The following is a 17,399-nucleotide window of genomic DNA, read 5'->3' on the forward strand; positions in this document are numbered from 1 at the left end:
GCAAACTAGCACAACGTTTTTTTCGGTTATTGTCACAGTAGTAATTATACATTAAATCATTCTTCGCGTCTCTTCTTCCTTTCCAAGTACCTTTGCCGAGCCATTGCAACAGCATCATTGTCAACATGACTGCTTTTGAGAGTATTGACCAGACTTTGTTTCTGCTCTTGTTGTAACTTAGCCTCTTTCCGCCGGTGCTCTTCATGCTGCTTTTCTACAGACCGCATAAACTCTTCTGTCGACCTTCCACGGTTATACGGTTGCACTCGTGATTGCTTAGTTTCTCTCCTTTGAGTACTAGCCAGTGAAGGGGCTGGCTGAGGCTTTTTGCTGACAACATTTAAACCTGCGCTAAGCCCATCATCTTCGGCGTTTTTTTCATCATCACTATTATTCTGCTCTGCATCGTCATAAGAAGTCGAATCATTGTAATCAGTAGTTGCCGCAGCGCGCATCATGGCTTCATGTACATCCTCGTCGCTCTTATTGAGGGTTTTACTAAATTTCGCCAGGTTCTTTTCGCCAGATTGTTCTTTTTCCTCCTGTACTTGCAGCTTCTGCAATTCCTCTTGCTGTTCCTTGTAGGCCCTGGTGACAAACATTTCTTTATCGGCAAACTCGTCACCTTCATTTTCTCGTTCTCGTTTCAACTTAATCTCCCTTGCTCGCAGCTGGTCTCTTTCTCTTATTTCCTTGGCTCTGAGCATTCGATCAACATATTGAGCCTGTTTTACAATATTAGTAAATCCACAGATTGTTCAATAGGATAAATGACTTACCTGCTGTGTATCTTTCTTCTTGCCTTTGACAGCGTCCCTAGCAGCCTGCATTGAGTCGTAAACCTCATCGTAGGCATATATTGATAGATCCTGAGCAGAGCTCTCATCTACTGGCGCGCTTGGGTTTCCCATCAGTTCTGTATTCAAAACATTCGCATCGTCGTTCTTACCATAAAATCCACGCCCAAACGCTGGTCGCTGCTGCTCTTCCTCTTCTTCATTGTCCTCTCCAAAAACAGAAGGCTTTAGGTTGACCGGCTTGGGCGGCTTGGAGGGTTTCCTGTTTGGATCATTGGGGACAATGATATTCGGCGCCTTTGGCGACGGTTTAGACTGAACGCCCACAATATCTCTTCGTCCACCCATAATTACGCCTTCTGTGCCTTGGCTAATGCCTATTTGACCGTACTGTCTAGTGTTCCATGCTGGGATATTGGCCTTTTTCGTGAAATGGCGCTCGTACTTCTGCGTGTTGAGTCTCGGGCCCAGCACCGGAACGCTTGAATTCATTTCATGAGCATGGCGTGACAGCGATCTCAGAGTAGTAATGACCTGGACAGGGTCGTTGCCGTCATAGAGGTCAACAGTCTCGAACAATTCGTGGTGTGGGACATTGAACACTTTATCACAGGCCCTCAGGAAAGCAGCAATGTTCTCCATTTGCACAAATGGCATTGAAGACTTTTTGAAAGAAGCCGAATTCGGCTGCAGGGCATTCACCAGTCTATCAAAAGTTAGTACAATCAATTGAAGCCCAATATTCAGATGATTTTTCAATTATTTTCCCGTTAATTCATTGGTAACCTGGGGGACTACAATAACCAACTCCCTACTACCGCATACAGAATTTTTTTTGGAAAAATTGAAAGGCCATACGAATTGCTAAATCGAAATACACTTACCGGCACAAGACTACTCCATCCTTCAACGAGTCAATAACGTCTCCCGGAGGCAGCTGCTCTTCGAGGACTCTCTCTATCCACTCCTTAACGTCTACGGAACTCTCCGGATCGTACGGTCGAGGCATCGTTCAGTTAGTACTTCTATCAGTAGCGGTTAGATGATTTCGATCCGACGAAGATTTACCACCTGGTAAGGGGGCTTTCGATGTCAGGTGGCACAGCCGCGTCACTGGCGGATTGTCGGAGCTCCGACGGGGCTGTAGTCTCTCCCCCGGAAGGCCTCTCTATGCTGAGCTTGCTGCCAGCGGCCTTCCCTTGACATCGACGAGACGAGACTTGAGAGCAAACTCCATAGGTGCAGAGATCCGGCGTATTCGGATCCTAAAAATCGTTTCCCAGAGGGGTTTTCGTGTGTTAGACTAGATGGGCTGTCGGAGAAACTATCGTTTGAGTGAGAAGTATGAATAGCGGGCAGGTTCCTCCACTGAACACCATCTCAGTGACGGATCTTCAATTGAGCGACCAGGAGCTCAGGGAGTACGCGAGATGGTACACCGATCTGCTTCTACGGAAGAAACAGGAGTACCTAAGTCCTGACGATGTGCTGCAATTCCTCGACAACTTTGGAGTCAGCGAGGACCAAAAAAGCCAGCTCCGCACCATTGTGCTGCACTCCTACACAGACATCGATCCGACCCAGTTCTATATTGTGCTGCGGCTTGCGAGCCATTTACTGTGCGGGCATGGGCTTTCTAACGAGGCTGTGTTCCAGTCCGCTCCGGCCCCGAAGCCCCGGAGTATTCTGTCCACCAGGGAAAAGCGATCCGCCAGTTATGAATCGAGTGGAGCTTTTAGCGGCGAAGACAGCAGTTCGTTTGCTAGTGGGAACCCATTCCGCAAGGCTTCTGGGGTGAATGGCACGGGATCCGGTCATTCGACCCCGAGTGGGCCGTCCAAGATGAACTTTGATATGTTCAAGGACTTTATGCTGACTGGAGAAATGCCTGGCGGGAATCCTCCGTCGAAGCGGGCCAAGAAGAAGCGGGTTACGTTTTCAAGCGGCCCGCCTGAGGTGGCAGAAGCCGCTGCGCGAAGCCTCGACGAGCTCATGAAGTTGCGTGGCATCCAACAAAGCCGACAACAACAGCAGCAGCATCAGCAGCATCTGGTAGTACCCCAGAGTAACCAAGGGCTGGGTCTGCCGATGTACCAACACGAACAGCAACAACCACCTCCACCGTCACTGCCTGGCGGCAATGAAGAGGAAGAAGAGGACGTTGAAATTGATACATCTGCATTTAGGAATGTTAACATTGATAGCGTGCTATACCACGGGGGATCGCATGTTGCTAATGCGACTACGCCAAGCTATAACTACTCTGTGGGGTCAAACTCGCCAACCCCGTCCCCATCGCCTCCAATCCAGCAACAGCAACAACAACAGCAACAACGGTCTCAGGACGCTGCCGCACTGAGTAAATTTGTGCCTCTGAAGCCCACACCGACTGGCGGTAACGTTCCGGCTACTAATGGCACCACTAACAGTAACACCAATACCAGTCAACAGTTTTTATCTCCTCACGAACAGTTCATTAAGGCAATGAGCCCGCGGGAGACTTCTCCAGCTAACAATTCGGTTACGAGCCTGGAAGAGCTGGCGGCACAGATGACAGGGGGAGCTTCCAAGCCCCACCATTCACCGAGTCCAATACCAAACTTGAGTCCCCAACCGCTTCAACAGCCGCTGTTTTACCAAACGAATAACAGTAGTGGAGATATGCGCCCTCCTCCTCAAATGAATAATGGATTGGCGTACCAACAGCAACAGACATTTCAACAGCAGCCTTCTCCGCAACCGCAGCAGCAGCAATCCACAGGCTATGGCAGACCTCCACCGCCACCGCCACCTCGATCACGACCAGTGCCACCTCCAATTAGACAGACCGCTAATAGCGGCATACCGGCTATCCCTCCACCTCCTCCTTTGCCGCGAAGGACGCAAAATCCGCAGTTCCAGCAGGCTCAGCCTCCACCACCACCTCCCCGTGCAAGGATGCCGCAAATGCCAATGGCAATGCCAAATCTTGCATCTTCTTCTTCCATCACATCATTGCCGGGCCTACCACAGCCGCCATACATGAACATTGTACCACCGAACCAAGCGCAGGTGACTTCGGCGCCGGATCTTCTGTCGGACCTCAAGGCACTCCAGGAAGAAGTTGATAGGCTCAGCGGTCGACGGTAAAACTAGATAGATCTACTGGAGATCTTGTACCCGATATTATTGGAGAGCAATGGGACCTGGAGACCCGATATTATTGGAGAGTAATGGGACCTGGAGACTTGTTACCCAATATTATTGGAGAGTGATGGGAGCCTGGAGAGTAAGTCGTGGTTGACATTCCTACACGCATACGTTCATATACGTAAATTTCTGTACAAATGCATTCATATCGAACAATTTTCCAGATCGCTTCTGTCAGATTTTGTCTAACGACTTACGCGGCGTGTATGTGTGTATACATTCCAAATGAGCCGCACGGATTCGATCTCCATGCGTATTGTCGATCAACTTCCGGAATAGGCACTATGTCAACAAATGGGCCCATGAGATCTATAATCTGTGAGAGATACACAATCCTCCTGCTTCGTCTTTATCGTCTGGGCGGGCAAAGATGATGAAGCTACTATGGCCCCTGACCTCTAATAGGTCATCCGGGCCCAATATTCCCATGTATGGCGAAGGAGAGAAGGAGGATCTCGTGGATCTCCAAATCAAGAGCCTGATGTACGTGTTTCGAAGGTGCGATATTCCGAACGCGAGTCCGTTCAGTTATCCGCAAGGGAGCTCTGAGAACGACCTGTTCTCGCCAAACAAGCTCGATCTTATGTACAACCGGTTTCGGTTCGAACAGGTTGTCAACGCCGATGAACATCGCATTCTCGTGGACTGGAAGAAGAACAAGTTCCGGTCCATGTGCATTCTAAGCACGGTTCCTAGAGAAATGACCAATTTGCCGGGATTCGACCGCCACTATAACTACCGATTCATTGTGCTTGAGCCTGGCGAGAGCAACGATTCGTACATTGCCAAGCTCATCAAGTCGGACATCTACACCGAGCATCACGTGGATCTCAAGGTGCGCAAGGAAATCGCCCGGCGGGCAGTAATGTCAGAAACTAGGCCATTTGACAAGAATACCCGTTCCCGCGTCATCAAGCGGTACCTCTGCCAGATGGCCGTGCATGTCCAGGTCGAACGGCTTTTCCGCGTACTGGCAACCTCACATAACCGGCTCATTAACTCAATCCCCGAGGAAGAACAGCCGAGAGTTGAGGAGCCTGAAATCGTCAGCTCGCCGGAGTCGAGTCCGCAGCGGCAGGTACGCAAGTTCCACAGCTTCTCAGCGCTGAAGACGATTAATGGCGACAAAGCTCCAATTTCGCCTAAAATCACGCTGCGAAAGAAGCCATCGCACCAGCAGTTATCGCCTGTAAAGCTCCCCCCTGCATCTGGACTCAGCTCGCCTCCGGCCAGTCCCACCAAGGACCTTACCAACAGTCCAGTTAGGCAGTCAATGGGGTCCTCTGTGGGCACATCTTTAATGGCCCCGTCAAAGATCCCACAGAGGACGCTAAAGCACAAGAAGTCTCTTTCCACACTGCTGTTGAATTCAATGCCGAAAGCCCCTGCGGCTAATCCGCTGGATCTCAAGAAGCAGGCGCAGAATGCTGTGTTTGCTCGACTCAACCAAGAGAGACTTGCCATTCGGCAGCAATAGCTCACTGCATTACGCTACCCAGTATAATTACTATCCAAATCAGCATTATGGAAGCTCTACCAACTACCAAGCCTCGTTAAACGAGCAAATAAAGCTCTAACTCTAACTATCGATCACCAGTATAGTCGTATTAGTAAGTATTACCAGTTATTCATAAGTATTAACCATAATAGATTCATAAGTATACCAGCAGTATATCCAAAAGTATTAACGATAGTATATGCCTGAGCTTTATGTATATTCGTAAGCACTAATGGAGCATTAGACTCCAGATGCTGTTTTGACTTTCCATCCTTCGCGAATGTCCCGTGGAGGAGGACGCGGCTTGGCAGGAGGTAGTACGACTGCTTCCTTCTTCTTCTTCTTCTTTTTGTTCTTTCTGTTGGCAAAAGGCAGGTATTTGAGGTTGTGTGAGAGCCAGGATTTGCCGCGGATTGGCGCCGAGCCAAAGAACTTGAAAAACGTAGACGGCTTGGACTCGTCTTCGGGCTGGAACAGCTCTTCGCTGGTTGATGCGGTCGAGGTGGTTGCGACCTCGGTAACTTGTTCTTCCAGCACCGAGCCCTTGCGCTCTCGCTCGATGCGCTTCGCCTGCTCCATGAGCGCCGCCGTGTTGGCCCGGTCGCGCTCTCGACGCAGCGAGAGGATGACCTTGTCTTCGTTTTCCCTCGCCAGGCCGCTCAGGTTCATGAAGACGACCATTAGCACAATTGGCAGGTACCCGAGCAGGACAACAAATGGGACGCTAGAATGGACGTTGAACGGCGAGTAGCGGGTGCCAGACCACATAAAGGTCATGTTGAACGCAACCAGTGCTGCCACGCATATGAGAACGCACACAATGATCATCGGCACACGAGGCACTTTGTAGTAGAGTCGCGTAACGACAATCTGCGCGATGATCTGGAGCCAAGCGATGATGGCGAAGAACCCGCCTGCCTTCCACCGCCCGTCAATGGCGTGTTCAGCGTTGGCTGTCTTGATGTTACTCCAATTGCGCAACACCGTCATGAAAAACGTGAGAAACGCAAACAGGTAGAACACCAGCGGCATTATGAGGTGCACTCGCGAGCGCCTGTCGTCCGGCCTGAACCGGAACGGGTCTTCGTCGTAGATCTTGCGCTCCTCAAAAGCGCCCCAGTGCCTGGTCAGTTCCCAGCACGCAGCCAGGGCAATGGGTAGAGTGGCGCAATACAAAGCACCGTACGCAGTCAGGGAGGATCCCTGGATGTAATCTCGGTCCAGGTCAATTGAGAAGAATCCGGCCAGGGCGCTAACGGCCTGGAGGACGATGAGCCAGTACCACTGCCACTTGCGTCCCAGGCGCTTGAACCGCTTTTTCTCTTCGGTGAAAGCCTGGCCGTGCTTCCGCAGGTTGAAGAGGGTCAGCACAAGCGTCAGGATCATGATCACCGCCCAGGCGACACCCAGCCCGCCTCGCGCCTTGACGGGATAGTATGGAGTATCGCAATCGGTGCCATTGTAAACGGTACCGTTGGGGTACAGAATTGGCACAAACTCATTGAACGTGAGGTAGCAGTCCGTTCCGTTAGACAGGGTTCCGTTGGAGTATACGGTGTAGCCCCAGTGGTCCAGGGTAGACTGGTTGAAGTTATTGTGGATATCAATCATCACACATATGCGTTGCGCAAAAACGTTGCAACGGATCTACGATGCTACGATTTCCAGTGATACTACGGTATTTACACAAAAAATCCAGCTCTTTCGTCCCTGGTCGCCTTGTTTGTTATCGATCGATTGATTGGAATTTGGGGGCATAGAAGATGGTTACAGCCGTGCGTCTCATACCTGGCTCAGCCTTGCCACCGGCCGTCCTGTGTCTTCAACACACAAGGAGCGGCGAATTCTATTACAACCTACGCCCACTACAAATGCTTAATTGAACAGGAAGGAGAGTCGTTGGTACGTATAGTAAGTACATGTACCTGTTTACCTAAGGTTTGCCCTACAGCTCCTCCTGCACGGGCCTGCAGACCTTACGTAGGGGTGTCCACCATCGCGTACCAGCGCGCGCGCCTACGGTAAAAATTTTTTTTATTCCACTGCTTATTTAACCTGCTTCTTCACTTCTCTTCTTCTCTTCTTTTTCTTCACTTTTGTTGAATGATTCGACTGTTATAGTTGAATAGTCATATCAATTGATAATGATTGTAGAGTAGTAGCCTAATGAAATCGGTGCTGATGGTTCCGTTCATAACCGTAGTAAGTCGGCATATCGAAGACCTTCTGGCTTGAGCTGGTGGCCAGAGCGGTTCAAAACTATGCCTAGAGTTAAATACTGGATCTACTAACAAGTGGTCTCCACCAACGCATATTTAGGGGATTCACGCGAGAGCACTACTGTACTCTCGAATGTTTTGGAGCAGTGACATTCCTGTATATTATCTGCCGGTATTATGCCATTATGGTATTTATGCCGTAATGGTACACAAGTTTCCATGCTAATCGGTCCGCTTGTCCGGTAATTAGTTTAGATAATGAAAAGATATTAACCACTAATAACCTACATACAGTACGCTTATTAAAACCGGTGACACTTCAAACCAGTACCGGTGATACATCGGAGATGAGTTCGCGTATTAGTGGCACCACCGTCCTCGGTAATTGTAGTAGGTCCCCCCGAATTCTAATGGATTTTCAACTGGGGCTCAGCCCCAGACCCCCGTTCAAACAGATATATAAAGCATAGTCATGAAGATTGACCGAAGCGCTACCTCGGGGGTTGGTGTTAAAGCTGAACTTGTTGTATAATTTCACGGTTCCAACTGGACGTCTCTCTACCTTCATTATAACCCGACTTCTATAATTTGACGGGCCAGTTGTAGTTGGGCTTCTATCTGATCAATTCTAAACCGTTCGATGCTCTCAAGCTTATTAGTTAGCTCCAGATCCCTCCGCGAAGCGGAGCCCCAGGGGGGTTTGGGGGGACTGGTCCCCCCAATTCTAACTGGACTCCTATATAACATTGGATTCCCGGTATAATATTACGGCCAAGTGCTTTATAATACCAGTTTGTAGGCTACAGTAGTATTTGTCGGCTGTCGGAGGGGCCGCGGTAAAACTGGGGTTGTGATACCTCCGCATTTACCGAGCTTGTTCCGGGGCCCCTCCTCTACGTGGTGCAGGTACTTAAGAGGCCGTTCGTCCTATTCTACACAGATAACATCGCGAAATCCCCCTCCAAAATCTCTAGATAAGAACAAATGCAGCGATTCGCCAGGTCTTTCCATACGTCGCGAGTAGCGCGACTGAACTCCGTGTACATTCTGTCCGCCGTGCGAACCCCTATCGGCAACTTCCAGGGCTCGCTGAAGAGCCTGTCTGCCCCAGAGCTGGGCGTGATCGCGGCCAACGCCGCCGTAGAGCGAGCCCACATCCCCAAGGAGGCGGTCGAGGAGTGTATCTTCGGCCACGTGCTCCAGGCCGGCGTCGGACAGTCCCCGGCGCGACAGGTCGTCATCAAGGGCGGGTTCCCTGAGGAGACCGAGGCGATTACCATCAACAAGGTGTGCGCCTCGGGGCTCAAGACGGTCTCTCTGGCGACTCAGGCCATCGCGCTGGGCGACCGTGATGTGGTGCTTGCCGGAGGCATGGAATCCATGTCGCAGGCGCCATACTACCTGCCGCGAGGCGGTCTGTCGTTCGGCCACCAGGCTGCGTCGGATTCGATCATCAAGGATGGCCTGTGGGACGCGTACAACAACATCCACATGGGCTCGTGCTGCGAGAACACTAACCGACGTGACGGTATCACGCGAGAGGACCAGGACAACTTCGCCATCGAGTCGTACAAGCGGGCCATTGAGACGCAGAAGAACGGCGGGTTCGTCGACGAAATCGTCCCCGTGACCATCAAGAGCAAGAAGGGCGAGACCGTCGTAAGCGAGGATGAGGGTCCACGAGGCGTCAAGTTCGAGAACATCCCCAAGCTGCGACCGGCGTTTGACAAGAACGGTACCGTGACTGCGGCCAACGCTTCATCGCTCAACGATGGTGCTGCTGCTCTGGTGCTCGCCTCGGGCGCCAAGGCCACAGAGCTTAAGAGTTCAGTGCTCGGCAAGGTTATTGCTTACGCTGATGCTGCTACTGCTCCAATTGACTTCACCATTGCGCCATCCAAGGCTGTGCCTCTCGCTCTCAAGAAGGCCGGTCTCACTGTCGACGATATTGCCAAGTGGGAGCTTAACGAGGCCTTCGCCGGTGTTTCTATCGCCAACAACCGAATCCTGGGTATCGACCCGGCCAAGGTCAACGTCAAGGGTGGTGCTGTCGCTCTGGGCCACCCAATTGGCGCCTCTGGTGCCCGAATCCTCGTCACTCTGCTCCACAACCTCAAGGAGGGCGAGTATGGTGTCGCCGGCATCTGCAACGGTGGCGGAGCTGCTACCGCTGTTGTCGTCAAGCGGGTCTCCGCCGTCGAGCCAGAGTCCAAGCTCTAATGACTATGCATTGTATATAACGAATAATCATTTCTTTGATAACGGGGGGTTTGGGGGCAGAGCCCCCTACTAACGGGGTCTGGGGCAGCGCCCCAGTTAAATACCCTGACAGCAGAGATATTTGTCAAAACTATACACTCTTGGGGGGCCAGCCCCCCAAACCCCCTGGGCTCCGCTTCGCGGAGGTATCACGAGTCAATTGGAACAGCACATACACCGGTAGTGTAGTAGTGCTGCGGGAGGTGTGAAGTTCTCGTTCCATAATATACATGTACCAGCTATAGATTGGGAATTCGATATTTCAGAGATGAGCCAATTCTATGTATGATATATTAGCATTCCCGGAAGACTGCATCTGGATAGATTTGATAAACCTGAAGCTTTATACAGACTTGCAGATGCTTCAATAGCATATGGTACTTCGATTACATAGCTCATTGATAGTTCAATTACAATGCTTATTGGCGATTCAATTACATAGCGTAGGGAGCTAGACGAAGTAGTATAATAGCCACTACATGTATTTACCTAGTAGTTTTCTCTTCAAACCCATCAATTACGGGCAAGAAAAGCAATCTGCCAATAGCGACCAAATTTAACTACAGTCAAACCTGGATATAAGCATCTTGCATATGTAAAAACAGCACTATAAATATGTCTATAAATACGTTCTGCGTGGCAGAAATGGTTTCTCTCCCGAAATAAGCACGCTTTTTTAGAAGCAAAATCACCATATACAGAAGAGCATGCCCATATACCGGCATATCCAGGGTTGGCTATAGATTAGGGCATTTAGAATACACCATAGACCATTAAAATAGTAATGAGTAAAACGGGATTAATGTGGGATAACATAGGTAATGCTATATTTTTATATCACGATTTAGATGGTTTCGCCTATGTATTATTCCGTCTATTAATGTTGGCAGTACAATTGAAAACGTAACGAGTCGGAGCCTCAGGGGTTATACACTGGGGAGGGGGGGTCTGCACCCCACCTTCCCCCCGCGGGGCCATCGACCCCACCTCCCGCGGGGCTTCGCTTCTCGGACATATCGTCTCGGTTGTATATTTTACGGCTTGATTCAATAAAATCGGGGTTATTCTACGAAATGGCACAATGAAACCGTGTTTAATCTGAGAAATGAATCAATTGAATGGGGGTTATTCCGGGAATTGACTCGAACGGGGGGTTTGGAGGCAGAGCCCCCAACTACGGGGTCTGGGGCAGAGCCCCAGGAAGTAGGAAGGGTTGAATTATCATTATTAAATAAGTTAAGGGTACATACCACCACCGTTGGCGCAGACCTTGTCGCCGCTGATCCAGCGGCTTTTTTCCTCGCAGAGGAAGGCGACAATGTCGGCCATGTCCTGTGGAGTGCCGAGGCGTTTGCCTACGGCTGGAGGGAATCGCTCGTAGCAAAGCTTCTCGAACGCCTCAGTAGTGCCGCTGAACATGTCGGTGTCCACTGGCCCCGGGTTGATGCAGTTGACGGTAGCGCCATGGGACTCGCCGAGCTCGGTGGCCCAGACCTTGGTCATGCCCTCGATACCGGCCTTGGCGGCGGCATACACGGACTGACCCTTGAATCCGGCGTTAGAGGAGATGGAGGAGATGTTGACGATGCGACCGCCGCCGCCGTTCTCGAGCTTTGGCAGGTGCGGCTTTAGCTCCTGCATGAGGAAGAGCGGACCGCGCACGTGGATGTTCATGGTCTGCTCGTAGACGTCTGGGGTGATAGTCCCGAGCTCCTGGTTGATGGAGATGCCGGCGTTGTTGACGAGGATGTGCACCGTGTCGGTTTTGAGCCCGGCCAGGGTCTCGGAGACGATGATCTTTGGAGCGTCCATGGAAGACGCGTCGGCCCGGATGACGACGGCCATGGGGCCCTCGGACTTTGTGCCGTTCTTAGCGTGGATCTTCTCGATCTCCTGGGCCACGTGCTGGGCCTTGGCCTGGCTGGACTCGGAAACGTACGTGATAGCGACCCGGGCGCCTCTGCTAGCGAGTTCCAGAGCAATGGCGGAGCCAATGCCTCGGGAGCCGCCGGTGACAATAGCATTCTTTCCTACAAGGGTCTGGGACATTTTTTTATTTGTATTTGGTGGAGTTCAACGGGACCTACGAGACCAGGAGGGCATTATATACCTTGGGGTGGTCGGTATGCAGCCCTCCGCTTAATTGTGGGGGATTCGCCTATATCGGATAAATTGCTATGATCCAGCGGGACGGCAACGACAATTTTTGTCAACCTGGTAATGCGGGTTAGAAGCAATTTTGAAGCGGAAGAACAGGGTGTATCATGGCTTTGGTGTATAGAGAGGTTGTTATTTCTGGAGTAGGTAGTGTCATGTTGGCATTATCCCGATATAAGCGTGTCCAACTCTTTCAGCAGAAGACTAGAGGCAGATGTTACCATAACAGGTAATAATTAATGCAAATTAATTTAAGCTTTATATTACCGGTTACTCGAATATTTTTTTCAGTTTATTATTACATTTGATCAGACTCTTGTAACGATACAGCGTGATCTATTTTTGAGAGTGGTGCGGCTCGTGCGGCGCGCCCTTCCCCCGCGGGCGGGCCGCTGGTTGACGCAACGGTCCATCGGCTTTAACGGTGTAGTAATCGTCAGATCTCCACTCAAATATGTCTTCTTTTTAACTGTTAACTGTTACCTTATTACGATTTAGTCACGATTAATCAAGATCTGATGCAAGATTTGGGTGAGATCAATACCGGTAGCTTAGTAGAACAAATCAAAAACCATCGTTACTATATATTCCAAGTCTATCCAATTATATATATCTATATATATACCTTATCGTTCAAATCGTTAGAGGTCTGTGCAAAATAAATACAGTCGTAAGAAGCCAAAAAAAGGGGCTAATTTTACATCGAGTGGTGGCCTCGCACCTCGTATGGGAAGCACGCCGACACAATAGCAATCACCGCAAAGACAGCAGCCATGACATAGATGGGGACCACGGTAGCGGTATTGGAGAAATATGCCACAGCTGGCGCAATGGCACCAAGGCCTCGAGCAAACCCGACAGACATACCGTTACCAGTGGCTCTGTGGGCAGATGGCAACACTTCCGGGGTGTAGGCAAACAGCGTACCGTAGTAAATGTTGAGGCAAATGTTGATGGCACATGAGAGACCCAGGTTAGCGGCAGAAGTCCTGACACTAGTGTAGGCAAACATAAAAGCCATAGTCAGCAGAGAACCGACAACCATAGTGCCTCGTCGACCAAATCGCGGAATATCACAAATGGCACCAGCAATGATAGGGCCAAAAATGGAGCACACATTGACGATAAGGTTGTTTCGGTACGTCGTGTTCAAAGAACCATCACCGGCAACATTACCTCGCGTCTGCAAGTAGACCGGCAGGAAAGCATTGAAGAGCGGGTAGGCCAGACCAATGAGAGCCCAAGACAAAAAGTTGAGCGAAGTAGACAGACCGAGCGTCTTGGTGGCAAAGAGACCTCGCAAGTGGAAAGCCAGAGACTGGAAGGCAAACTTTGGGTTGATCTTTTCGAGAAGGGATCGGTCAGAGTTGTCAGATTCAATGACGCCGAGAGAAGTCAAGTCCTCGAGGGTGATTGGGTTGGTCTTGTTCGCAGAGGCAGCCAGCTTGTCGAGAGTCTCAATAACTCGTTCGTCGTTACCATTGGAAAGATCGTACTTTGGAGACTCGACCATTCGAATGACGAACACTCGGGAAAGAGCACACAGGAGCACAAAGCCACCGCAGGTAATGTAGACGTATCGCCAGCCCATGTTATCCTTTCGGTCGCAAACAGTAGCGTCAGGATCGCACGAAAAGTTGACAATCAACGGCCAGGCAATAGCGCAGGTAATGGTCTGACCGAGACCCCACCACAGAGCCATAAAAGTCAGCATCCACTGCTTGTTAGAAGGCAAAAACTCGAGGAAAGTAACAGAGTCGAGCACAAGATTACCACCGGCAGCGAAGTAGCAGCAAGCAGACAGCGAGCAGACGGCGACGTAGTTTAGGCCACCAGCGGTGGCCATGCCAAACAGGGCTGTCAGGAAAAGAGTAGTGTGGAAGGCAATTCGTCGCCCAATAATATCCGAGGAGAAACCCCAGAACAGAGCGCCGCAAAACAGACCAACGTAGTTAGCTGAAACGAGTGCCGGATAGCTGTGGTTGAACTCCTTCTGGATCTGGTCCTGCGTCACGGACTGCAGCAAGAAGAGCAGGGAGTCGACACCGTAGCCCATGCCGTTGAGGCAGAACAGCTTCCAGTGGTATGGCGTGAATCCAATCTTGTTCATGGCATCGTTAACGATGGTCATCTTCTTAGATAAAACGTGGTCAGCCATTTCGTAGAGGTCGCCGCCCTCTACAGAGACGTTCGAGTCATCTTGATACTCGATTCGGTCCGAGGAGACTCGCTTAATCTCCTTCTCGGCCATCTCTTTGCTGCTGGTATCACTATAGGGGACAGACATGATGGGTATGTTATAAGTTGATTGACGGGTATTTCTAGTGTGAATAATTGGGTTTATTCAAAACTCTTTCTAGGTTGGCGATGGTTGATAAGTATTAAGTGAGTGTAGAAGAGTATTGGTCTTAAAAGAGATTCTGGAAAAAAAAATGGAGAAACGGACCGGGGACTTTTGTTACCTTTATATATTAACCAAAGACAGAATCCGCAGGGGAAACTCGTTGAAAGCCGATATTCACCAGGTAAAAAAAAAAAGAATTCGACATGTTGGCGAGGGGAATTGTTGCTTTTTGCAACTCATCAGAGCTGCAGCTATGCAAGCTCTCAGTCCGAGACACCTGCGAAAAGTAAACAGAATGTCTCACTGAAATAGAGTTCCTGCTGTAATGCTGGGCACATAGTGCGCGCGCAAGCGGCCTGCCTCGTTATGGCAAGAAATGCAGTGACGTTGTTGCTGGGAACAGGGCCGACAAAAAAAGAAAGTTTCTAGAAACATTACAATTCTCAAAGAGGAAGGAAAGCCAACTGGTCAACTGGCTAGGTACGGGTCCCAAGCTCCCTCAAACAGGAAGGACCTGGACGTGTGAAACTTGACAGCCGACAACTGGCCCAGCTCTTGTGCCAATCGCCTATATGCTACTGTAGTACAGTAGTTCGGTGTATTAAGACTCCCCAATTAGCCATAGGTGACAGTACAAAATAGTAATTATAATGATATAGTGAAATAATTGAAGACGTAAACGATGGTTTTACTTTCTTTACTCAAAAAAAGTCTGGCCCATGGCGAAGTATGAAGGGTAGCTTGGTACCAGTAGATCAAATGAGAATACCATAGGTCGCATACGGCTAACAATGGCAGGATTGTTCATTTGTCTCCACTCCAGAATACTTGCCTACAAATACGAATTACAGCATGCTTTTTTCCCTCTTTAAGGACTTAATTGGCTGTATATTTGAGAGCATTTTTAACTTTTCCATTTATTTTCTATATTCAACGTTGTATTTTGCTTTTCCAGAGCCGTAGAAAATCCGTAGAAATTTGGCGTAGTACCGTATGATGTCATGACGTCAAGTACATGTCTTGGGGGTGGCAGAAGGCAGTCCGCACCCTCCTGCATGACGATAATTCCACCTAAACTATGGATGACGCAGCTCACAAAGTACCATTTTTATGGGGACAGGTCTTGATGCTCATCGCGAGAGTACCCACGGTAGTACCAGGAGCGAAAAATCTGGGGCGGATGAGATGAACTACTGGGTATAAGACTTCCAGGGTCACTGCACTAATTGAAGTTCCATTTGAATCAGATGACTAAACGGGGTATATTGGATTACAACTGTAGCTCGAAGAGCACAATGCTGTAAGGAAACGAGGCAAACACGCATATACAATATGCACAGTAGCAGTACAGGTCCCTTCGAGGAAAGTAGTACAATGTGGTAATTGCTGAAGTCTTCCAGGTTTATATTATCGGCTCCGGGCGCCATACAACAAGTAAACGAATCCACGACAATCAATTCCAGCGGACAAATTAATACTGGTTGTGCCAATCCTGGCATTTCAAGATCCAGCAGACGACAAGCCCATGGTTATGTTTGATAGAGCGGAATAACCATATGCACAACAACGTCAGATTAACTCGTCGAGCCGTCCATGCCCATGCATATTGCCCCATAATGGGTACGACATAATATGCTTGTAGGCAACACCCAAAAGCAGGTGCAATCTTACAGTTTTCTGCTTTCCGACATACCCATTTCGGAGGCCGGGAACTGGAAATGGTCAGATCACCACCACTAACGGTTTTCAACATGGTGCGGCCATACGATCCAAGACGAAAGGATGGCTTGGCTTGGCTCGGCTTGGGGCTCCGTAGCCAAGATGGACCGCCATAATGATCCCGAAGAGACAGGGTCATCAGCTCATCGCTCTATATCGTCGTACCATTGGCACATTGTCTCTGTTGGTACTTACAGTTCAAGCAATTAAACCCCTTCCGAATGGTCGAGCGTGACATAAGACATATATATCTTGGCCAACTGTGTCGTTTCAAAAACTTCCAATATGTTGTTGCAGTCGTGTGTGTAGTGGGATGCTTTGAAAGATCGACGTCAAACATATTTTTTTTCTTTTCATCCGAGTATGGGTCTTCCTTGCACCATCAGATCGTCATTGATTTGTATCTCCTCCACAACTTGGCTATCAATCCGTTTCGCCCCAGGCTCATTGAGGAACTTTTTAAGCTGCTCATACACTGATTGAGTCCCCGTCGGCGTTTTTGTCTAATTTGATCCTCGTAATTTCGAGATTTGTTCCATACCGTTGAAATCCGACGTGCGGCGATCAGTCAAAGTGTCCCTGTTTCCCGCGCCAGCGCAAGCGGAAGCCCTGAGCCGGCGCGAGCGCCGCTTTAAAACGAGCCATGCAAGGGTGAGGTAAGTCACTGGCCAGTGCTCACATAAGCAGAGTAGTTGGTTACACGGGGACCGACTCGAAAGCCACAATCGGCACAGCCGGTAGCCGGAAGACAGAGAACGCTTAAATGCCTCCGTGATCTAACTATATTCGTGCCCAACGCTCTTCGAAAACCTTTTCTAAGCCTTGGGGCTGAGCTTTAGAGCTTGGCCTGTCATGATGCTGGCGGAAATTAACATGGTTTTTTCCGGCATTAGGCCCGGAAACACCTGCTGTTTCGAGCGGGGGTTTTTTTCTCGAAGAAAAACCTTGTGAGACAACTTCTTCTTACTCTGCGACAACTTTTTAGTGGCCCCCCATCCCTTGGGCAACGGGCTCAAAGCGGATCCAAGGCGTGGGGCGGGGGCGGCGGAACAGCCGAGCCAAGCCTCGCGCGCGCAAGCCAGTTTGTTGGTCCCGCGGACCCCGTGACTTTTGATCACGTGAAAGCTGGTGGTAAGGTCACGTGAATTTTACCGTGGAAAGGGTGCTGCTCATCGGCGAAGGACTGGAGGAAGCGAAAAAGATTGTGGGGAGTGCCG

General features: G+C 49.9%; 7 protein-coding genes across 8 annotated transcripts; 3 read left to right on the forward strand and 4 right to left on the reverse strand.

The window, feature by feature from the left end:
* Nucleotides 1-56: 56 nt before the first annotated feature.
* On the reverse strand, nt 57-1,806 carry SCP1 (the record flags this gene model as incomplete). 2 transcript variants are annotated; one of them, XM_076686601.1, is made up of 3 exons in its annotated part: nt 57-725; nt 780-1,503; nt 1,682-1,806. In XM_076686601.1, the coding sequence occupies 3 exons, from the start codon at nt 1,804-1,806 to the stop codon at nt 57-59; spliced, it is 1,518 nt and encodes a 505-aa protein (XP_076539195.1). The 2 variants fall into 2 exon arrangements, with proteins under 2 accessions (XP_076539195.1, XP_076539196.1); XM_076686602.1 differs by lacking the exon at nt 57-725 and having other exon boundaries at nt 887-897; nt 950-1,503.
* Nucleotides 1,807-2,141: 335 nt separating this feature from the next.
* SCD5 (Scd5p) lies at nt 2,142-3,926 on the forward strand (the record flags this gene model as incomplete). The annotated part of the gene is made up of 1 exon (XM_076686603.1): nt 2,142-3,926. The coding sequence occupies one exon, from the start codon at nt 2,142-2,144 to the stop codon at nt 3,924-3,926; it is 1,785 nt and encodes a 594-aa protein (XP_076539197.1).
* A 487-nt stretch (nt 3,927-4,413) lies between these two features.
* Nucleotides 4,414-5,463, forward strand: TRVA0_040S01134 (uncharacterized protein; the record flags this gene model as incomplete). The annotated part of the gene is made up of 1 exon (XM_076686604.1): nt 4,414-5,463. One exon carries the CDS (start codon nt 4,414-4,416, stop codon nt 5,461-5,463), a length of 1,050 nt encoding a protein of 349 aa, XP_076539198.1.
* A 261-nt stretch (nt 5,464-5,724) lies between these two features.
* TRVA0_040S01156 (DUF2434 domain-containing protein) lies at nt 5,725-7,095 on the reverse strand (the record flags this gene model as incomplete). Its single annotated transcript, XM_076686605.1, has 1 exon — nt 5,725-7,095. One exon carries the CDS (start codon nt 7,093-7,095, stop codon nt 5,725-5,727), a length of 1,371 nt encoding a protein of 456 aa, XP_076539199.1.
* A 1,592-nt stretch (nt 7,096-8,687) lies between these two features.
* On the forward strand, nt 8,688-9,923 carry ERG10 (thiolase family protein; the record flags this gene model as incomplete). Its single annotated transcript, XM_076686606.1, has 1 exon — nt 8,688-9,923. One exon carries the CDS (start codon nt 8,688-8,690, stop codon nt 9,921-9,923), a length of 1,236 nt encoding a protein of 411 aa, XP_076539200.1.
* A 1,275-nt stretch (nt 9,924-11,198) lies between these two features.
* TRVA0_040S01200 (SDR family NAD(P)-dependent oxidoreductase) lies at nt 11,199-12,011 on the reverse strand (the record flags this gene model as incomplete). Its single annotated transcript, XM_076686607.1, has 1 exon — nt 11,199-12,011. The coding sequence occupies one exon, from the start codon at nt 12,009-12,011 to the stop codon at nt 11,199-11,201; it is 813 nt and encodes a 270-aa protein (XP_076539201.1).
* Nucleotides 12,012-12,816: 805 nt separating this feature from the next.
* Nucleotides 12,817-14,370, reverse strand: TRVA0_040S01222 (MFS transporter; the record flags this gene model as incomplete). The annotated part of the gene is made up of 1 exon (XM_076686608.1): nt 12,817-14,370. One exon carries the CDS (start codon nt 14,368-14,370, stop codon nt 12,817-12,819), a length of 1,554 nt encoding a protein of 517 aa, XP_076539202.1.
* Nucleotides 14,371-17,399: the final 3,029 nt, after the last annotated feature.

Source organism: Trichomonascus vanleenenianus (assembly GCF_965637985.1).
Source record: "Trichomonascus vanleenenianus strain CLIB 3782 genome assembly, contig: TRVA0_040S, whole genome shotgun sequence".
NCBI lineage: Eukaryota > Fungi > Ascomycota > Dipodascomycetes > Dipodascales > Trichomonascaceae > Blastobotrys > Blastobotrys vanleenenianus.